This window comes from Nanorana parkeri, unplaced genomic scaffold, assembly GCF_000935625.1.
Source record: "Nanorana parkeri isolate BGI_ZX_2015 unplaced genomic scaffold, ASM93562v1 scaffold1325, whole genome shotgun sequence".
NCBI lineage: Eukaryota > Metazoa > Chordata > Amphibia > Anura > Dicroglossidae > Nanorana > Nanorana parkeri.
In genome coordinates this window covers 90,351-98,913 of record NW_017307593.1, presented here as the reverse complement: position 1 = coordinate 98,913, position 8,563 = coordinate 90,351, and the positions used below count along the sequence as shown (strand labels likewise).

At 41.7% G+C, this 8,563-nt stretch overlaps 1 protein-coding gene across 1 annotated transcript in view; it reads left to right on the top strand.

The window, feature by feature from the left end:
• SYT12 (synaptotagmin 12) overlaps positions 1-8,304 on the top strand; it is a 54,789-nt gene extending 46,485 nt beyond the window's left edge. The window contains exons 7-8 of the mRNA XM_018569364.1: positions 3,505-3,638; positions 7,659-8,304. Coding sequence (XP_018424866.1) covers positions 3,505-3,638; positions 7,659-7,832 — 308 coding nt within the window. The 3' untranslated portion in view covers positions 7,833-8,304. The remainder of the gene's footprint in view (positions 1-3,504; positions 3,639-7,658) is intronic.
• The last annotated feature ends 259 nt before the right edge of the window (positions 8,305-8,563 follow it).

Sequence of the window (8,563 nt, the reverse complement as noted above, 5' to 3'; positions counted from 1 at the left end):
CAGAAGGCTGTGGTTTCCACTGTTTGTTTACAGCTAGCACCGCAAATCTTCACTGTCCTGGCTGCGCCTGCACATTACACCCCCGCAGACTCTTTGGGAGCATCTCAAGCCTCAGGACAGAGCCCCATATAAGCCTATACTGTATATATAAACAAACAGTGGAACCATGGGCATTGGATCAAAGTAAGAAAAGATGCTTGCACTTGTTTCAGTGTGATTTATCTGCGGTAAGTAGCCTATTCAAATGAATGGGCTGCCCTACTACAGTGACCATAACGCACCCCATGCACTGGCGGGAACTACTAGGGTCGCAATTGCGACCGGGCCCTGGCGTTCTGCCACTTGGGGGGCCCAGCAAGGAAGAAGAGGGCCCCCCCGCGATCGTGCCGCTCCTTCCCTGCCGCACAGCCACCCGCAGCATGTACGGGCGGCTGTGCGAAAGGTCTGGAGAGGCTGTCACTGGTCCCGGAGAATGAGCTGGCCCCGCCTCTTAGGGCAGAGCTAAGAGGACGTCTCCTCTTAGCTCCGCCCCCTGGTCGCCGAGACGAGGAAGAGGGCCATGGGCCTGCAGGAGAGGGAAGGTAAGTCTGGAGTGGGAGGGGGCGCGGGGAAGAGAGAGTGTGTGTGTGTGTTGCTGGGACTTGTAGTCCAGCATAGCTGGTGGTATTCTGCATTGCTGTATGATGATTATACAGCAATGCAGAATAGCACCAACTATGTAGGACTACAAGTCCCAGCAATGCATTATAGTGGGGGGGGGGATGCTGGTGGTATTTTGCATACCTTACTTTTATTATAATGTATTGCTGATACTTGTAGTCCCGCATAGCTGGTGGTATTCTGCATTGCTGTATGATGATTATATAGCAATGCAGAATTGCACCAACTATGTAGGACTACAAGTCCCAGCAATGCATTATATTTTTAAGTAGGGATACACCAGTGTTAATACTGGGCATTTTCACAAGTACTCATACTCGTGAAAATGCCCCGATACTAAACGCAGATACCGGTGTTCTGTCGAGAACGCCGACGTAGTCGAATTTGCCAACCTCAGCATCTGCGCTTACACACAGACCAATATTATCGAGGAAACCGGGATTTATTCACAAAGTATTTTGTTTAAATCGTTAATTGTGACCTTTAATAATAGCCCGTCCATAATTTCCTGCCATCCATGATCTACTGCCATGGACGCCATATTATTAACGGTCACAATTAACAATTACAAACGAATACTTTGTAAATAAATGGCGGTTGCACTTCATGGTTTCTTGCACTGGGGCCCTGAAGGCTCTAGTTACACCACTGACCCCATGGCACCTCTGCAACGTTGCATCGCAGAGGTGTAAGTGAGGCTTATTCTGGAATATTAAGTTGGATGCAAAAATAATGAACTCTACTGTTTAGCATTGAGGAATAATATTGGCTGGAAACCCATCCTAGAGCTCAGGCATTGTATTTATCAATGTGCAGAACTGTTTTTGGTCAGCAGATATATTACAGCTTGGCTTCTGGCGTATTTAATACATCACTTCTGGAATACTAATAAGCAATAGGAAGTTTTCTAAATGTAAGTTCTGGCTGTTTCTGCCTAGTTATTTATATTTAAAAGGGAACATGCTGGAGAAATAATAAAGAGAATGCTCTGGTATGTAAGACCAATCCCTCTCTGTTGTATTTTCCTAACGACAATGGTTGAGATGGAAGCTGGCATGACTTCAGGTTCAGTAAAGTCTAGGGGCCAGAGAGACAATAGGGTTGAATTACTAAAGACATATAGGCCCTTTTCACTTAGCAAGGTGAATGTTCACTTTGCAAGGGAAGTTTCCATTAGCTTAGTGAATGAGGTGAAGTTCGATTGAATTCCATCATCCAATCATGTGCAAGCAAAAATAGTGTTTATTTAAGTTTCCATGCACCTGATTGGGTATTCTTTGAATATCGACTGTTCACCACATTTAATAAGCTAAGTGAAAATTCACTTTGGAACGTGAACATGCTCTGCTCCTTCAGTAAATTAACCCCATTACATATTTGCTACATTTAATTTGGCTGTTCCTGGCCCAGGAATGATAGAAATTAGATAGACAAGGAAGGAAAAAAGAAGACAAAAAGATAAACTGGCAAAACTGAACCACAGAGATTGAGCCGACCCTTTTAGCTGCCTATACGTGTTACAATTTGATTTTACAATGTCTGTACAATTTATCTTACGGCCGGTGCACACCTACGCGTCGGGCGCATTGCGCAGTTTTCCACTGCGATTCCGCCTGTGCTTCTAAAACAGCCGCGTGTCGTGTATAGCAGAAAAAAGGTAGTTGTACTTTTTTTTCTGCGATAAACGACGTGCTGCTGTTTTAGCCGCTGTTGTGTTCAGAAGCACGGGCGGAATCGTGGCAGGAAACCACGCGAGCCGCCCGGTGCGACTGGTGTGCCATTTGAAAATAATGGCACCCACAGTCCAATCGGTGCAAACCTTTACAACTCCTGCCTGCGCGGCAATCCGCTCGGAATCATGCACGATTGCCGCGCGGTGAGGTGTCGCATAGGTGTGCACCGGCCCTTAGATTTACCAAACCTATGTAATGCGAGGGTTTACCTAAGCAATCAATCAGTTTATATAGAATCAGGCTGGTTCTGGTAGAGCAAGAGGAGATTGTACAGTCAGCTGTATGGTCAGATCATACATGTAACACAAGGTAGGCAACTTCGACACTCCAGCTGTTATAGAACTACAAGTCGCATGAGGCATTGCAAGACTCTGACAGTCATAGACATGACTTCCAGAGACAGTGGTATGATTAGATGTGTAGTTTCAACACAGCACAGCTGGACTGCCAAGGTTGCCTACCCTTGATTTAACATGTATGATCACCTTTACATGGAGGTCAAAAAGAGTAACTAAAGAAAGTATCCAGCAAATGCCGCACTCCATCCACGGAGGTTTCACAGAAAGTCTTTATTTTAATATAAAGGAATGCATTACACACTGATCAAAATCCCTACACCGATCCTCAGCCTCTCACCCATTTCCAGTTGGACTTAATCATAGAGATCTGAGGATCGGTTTGGGGATTTGGATCAGTGTGTATTGTTCCTATTGTTAAAGATTTGAATTTCAGTGGAACTTCTATGGAGTGCTGTGTTTGTTGGATCCTTGCAGCTTGGAACATTGGCACGTTTGTAGTGTTTGCTTGCTTTGGATTACAAGTAACTAAAGAAAGTTACTGTAGATTGAAAAGTGTGCATCATCAAAAATGTATTTGAAATACCTAAGTATTGTTTGTACCTAAAATGGCCATGCACCATGCTGTATCTCTGGAAGAATATGTACTTTTCAGGTGTTCTTTGTGTTTATAAATGACATCCAGACTGTCAGGGATTGGAATTGTGCCCACTGTGCGCTCTTTGTGGTTTTGTGCAACAAATGTGCTTTGTGGTGGCAGCTTTCAATGCAGACAGACTCTTGATTCAAATAAATGTGCGTCATTTCATTCCCAGATCCATTTGTAAAGGTGTACCTGCTGCAAGAAGGCAGGAAGATCAGCAAGAAAAAGACCGCAGTGAAACGGGACGACAGAAACCCGGTCTTTAATGAAGCCATGATTTTCTCTGTACCAGCCATAGTACTGCAGGTGAGTCATCACAATCATACGTAAAAGGCTGCCCTCCTCCTAACCGGATCCTCAGAATAGCAGCTCCCAGGGAGCCCGAGATTGAAAATGTGGCTGCGAATACATTGTGCTATTTTTCAATGTAACATTTGTATTCCTGGCTTATTGTGACTGTAGCTCATGCTGAAACTTCATGACATAGGCAGATAAATATATTAAATTACATGTATAAGAACAGCAGGATAATACAGTTAACCATTTAATGCATATCCACTATCTGACCCCGATTTCTATTTTAGGGATAGTTTTCTTAGAATTCTGCTGCCACCATCGTCACCAAAGTTTAATGGAAGAACATTTTGCTTTATAGATTTAAAGGGAAACTTTGATCTTCAGTTTTTAGTAAATATATTAATGTCAAAAGACAAACCAACCATTCAAAGGGTCATCCTTCAGTTTAATATTCTGCCTCTGCTGTGCACAGCTGGAGCTCCCCGAAGTTCTGGCATTCTGATTGTAGTACTTGCATTGGCACTACCCCTGACTAATGTGTGCCATTGATCTGGCTTGGCAATGACAGATCTCCATGGCACTGATCACTGCATTGCAGAGGTGATCAATTGTGACACTAAATGCATGGCCTGCATATTATGTTGCCTGCAATCTCTTAGCCTCTATGGTGGCCATAGACATTAGATGACAGAAAACGTCTGGATCTGTTAAAAATCTATGGGTCACACCTGCCAAGCACTGAACAGCCAATCTCAAGGTGGCAGAGACATTAGACATGATTTTCCAGACGAATATATTTCCTAAACTAAGTGGCACCATTTTTTGTGTGCATTTTCTTTCTCCATTGCCCAACCATAAAGCATTCCTGCTTAGGATAGAAGCTGATCTGTTTTTGACTACATTGTTGACCTCCTTAGCTACTCTTCCATTACAGTTATGATCAGAAGAACTAAGTATTAGTTAGGCTCAGTAGTTAGAATCAGGCAGACACAGCTGGCTCTATGACGGTATACAGTATATAAGGGCTCCTAAAATATGGGGCCCTCTTCATTACATGTGACTGGATATTCAGGCACCTGAAGATGCCTTTACTACACAGTAACTGAGTGTTTGATAGTATATACATCCAGAAGTTTGCTTTAAAGTAGTCCCATTATTGACAACTGTACCACTGAAAAATTAAACAAACTGCTGCACACTAAATCCTTTCACAGAAATCTGATAGAGTTTCCGGAAAGGCATTTGCATGCATTTTATCCTAAATTGTTTGTTCATATGCTATGTTTGGCTGAATAAAACAATATGGAGATAGATAGTATTGGGCCCCATAGTTATGCCCCTGGGAAGTATTCACTTTTGTGATATTAGTCCAGTGAACTGATTGCCAGGGTGCACTATGTTCTATCCCAGGTCCTGTTGCTATTTGCTGTCTGCGAGTGAGTCAGGGAGAAACTCCATCTTAAGATTGTAGGAACCTTCTGACAAACAGACCAGAGGGCAGACTGCAGCAAACTTGGAAGATACATTGTTTGAAAACTAGATCTTTTGGACACCAAATTGCCAGCATGAGAGCACATCTCTATATCATCTGTAGAAGCTAATCCATAAACATGCTATAGACATTAAAAAAGGTCATCACTCAGACTGACAGGAAATGGTTTGGTGTTTGTAGGGATACTCTTTGATTTCTCAAGACACTCCTAGCTGTCTGTTTTAGGGGTTAGAATCTGTTGGCTAGATTGGATGTTCTAGTGCATTGCAATTGCTGCCAATATCAGCTGGCCCTAGTACAGTGTTATTTCGGTTCACGAATGCTTCTGTTTGCGAACAATTCGGTTCGCAAACAGGAAGTTCGGCAAAATTTTGCTTTAGTTTGCAAACTCTGCATCGGGTGACGAACACAACCGCAGCCATCTTCCCCGCTCTGACACATGGTCGTGGCTTTCTCTAGTCGAGATCATCTCTGCATTGGTGTCGACACTGTCCTTCCTTCTTGAGGGTGGCTACTTTTGTTACCATGGTCCCTGTGTGTGTTGTAAAGTAGCCACTGCTTCAAGCTCACTCCTTCAATGGACTACAATCTTACTTCAAATGAGTAAACTAAACGTGAGATTACAACACACACAGGGACCATGGGGAACAAAAGTAGCCCCCCTCCAGAAGGAAGGACAGTGTCGGCACAAATTCAGAGATGATTTGAGGATCTACAGCCGAGTGATACACAAATAAGATACAGTTTTGTTAATAGTTAAGTTACTTGAATGTATTTTTAAGATTTAACGCCTGAGTTTAGTGTCACTTTAAGTTTATTGGCTTTCAAAAAATATGAACCATAGAATCCTCCTATGATATGCAGAGTGTGATCTGCCCCCTGCAGCCTTTCACAGTAAATTTTGCCAAGTCAAGATTTTTTTTACTTTAGCCTCCTAAAGGAGTAATATTTAATATCATGCCGTCCTTAATGCTCTGGAAGTGTTTTATAGCATGATTATTTATTTGCTTTTAAAATTACTGAAAATAATATAATGATCCTGAAGAAACCCTAAAATGAATCAAATTACAGCTGGGTAGTCTTTCACTTAATTTCATTTAAGGGAAATGACTAAGCCCTTTATTTTATTATTCAACCATCTGCTAGAGAAGAAACAATTACTTGTTCTTTTAAGAGTACCAGTCCAGTTTACCGCTAGACCGCTGTCTCTCAGGCTCCAGTCTTTTCTTAAGAAATATCTACTTGGACTTTGATTGAATGAAATGGCTATTCTGAATACTAGATAGCAGATAGCTTGTTCCCAAAGGCATTTTTAGCATGTAGAAATGTTCCCTTTATTAAATTTTTTTTTTTAATCAGGCAAACTGTGGGATCCTGCAGTTTCGGAAGTGTGACCAATTCGCTGAGTACTCAGTGTCAGTTTGTGCTAGTGTCACACACCTAAAATGGCCATGTATGCAAAGGTTAGATGCTCAACCCAGTCCTAGATGCTTAGTATAAGATGCCCAGCCTGGGTGGCCTGAGCTTTATCAGTTTTGTAAAAAGTTAGAGAAGGAAAGTCCAAAGTTTTTAGCGCTCTCTGGGGGGATATGGGTTTGTTGCGTGGGGGTGTGGCTCCTATTAAGTAGAGGCCGGGGTTTCCAACATGTGTACAGTGGAAACAAAAAGGAGAGACAGAAGCACAATTACCTAGCGCAGTGATTTGGGTGTGATTGGACAAGGAGTATAGAAGTATGGACAGTCTTATACTAACTTCTGGGGGGTTGGACATTGGCCCCAATTATGGATGCGTCGTTAGGCTTGTGATGCTGTTGCGTGGAAGTGCTTTGTTGTTCCGCTGTGGTGGTGGCGTTTGGAAACCAAGTAGGAAATTATAATAACAGCAAGAGTAAGAATTCTGGGAAGTTGGTAAAACAATTTGTTTTACCAACATCCCATAACTCCTATTCTCCTTGCTCAATCACACCCAAATCACTGTGCTAGGTAGTTGGGCTTCGCTCTCTCTCCTTTTTGTTTCCATTTTATCAGTTTTGGCCTACTCATATGACTAACTCTGTATGATCCATTTGTTCTGATGCTCATCTTCCAGAATGATATCCAAGAGCATAGCAAATAGAAGTGGGTTAAATCCCTATACATGTTAATTATCAGCATACTAGCAGGGTTATTCACAAGAGGGTGAAGAGTTTGGAGAAGGCAGGAGAAGTGAACAATCTAGGACAACATAGCTGAATTTTAGAGTTAGTTTAATTGGAGATTTTTTTCCAAATCAGCTATTATGTCCGAGCTTGTTCACGTCTCCAAATTCTTCACCCTTTTGTGAATAACCCTGTTGGTTTAAAAGAACCTTTGATAATAATTTTCACGAGTATTGGAACCGTTAGATGCCTGATTGCATAAGCTCTAAATGCCCATTAGCAGAAGCCCCAATATCCAAACAGCAACCAGAATCACCCCATTCCTCCAAGCAGTTCAAAACCGGTGTAATTGCAGGTTGCCAAATGCTGTGGCATGATATATCGACTTTGTCTTTCTAGGACCTGTCTCTAAGGGTGACAGCGGCAGAATGCTGTGATGATGGCAGAACAGAAAATACTGGACATGTGATCATCGGACCAACAGTCAGTGGGATGGGCATGACCCACTGGAACCAGATGTTAGCCACCTTAAGAAAGCCAGTGTCTATGTGGCATCAGCTACGACGAAACTAACTGCAAAGTCACATCAGGATAAGAAGAATGTTGGTAATGATATTTAATGTTTTGAACCCAAACAGCAAAGCATAAACTTCTCATGACTCTCTGTGAACATATTCCTGTACAAAAATGATCTGTGTAAATAACTTGCATGAGATTTCTTTCATAATATTTCAGGCTGTAAATTTTGCGAAGATTTTATTATTAGTTTTGTGATTTTTCTGTTTCCGACATAATTTTAATTCAGGCTGTATATTGCTGAAAGAATTGCTAACGCTTACAGACTTATCAGTGTTTGCTTTGCTACACTAGCTACTCTACTGACAATTAGGAAACAATTATATTTTACTGACAGAGAGTATATTTCAATATTTAGAGGATCGTAAAAAAAATAAATTGGGGGTTAGCTTGTTATTATGTGACAGCTACCTCTAGCCAAAGCCATAACTGTATTACCACAGGAGTATTAATGCTAACCTTCTAAATGTAGGCAAATATTTAAATGTTTTAAATCTTAAAGCAAAACTACATCTTTCATCATGAACAACAGAAAGACCAACAGGAGTATAATGTTTATATATTCTCATAATGTTATGATTCACCTCTGTTAATAAATCATGTAACTGAGATTTGAAATCCAGCATCTTGGTGGGTGGGACATCAGAATAGAAATCCAGCACCTCATGGGTGAGACATCAGAATAGAAATCCAGCATCTTGTGGGTGGGACATCAGAATAGAAATCCA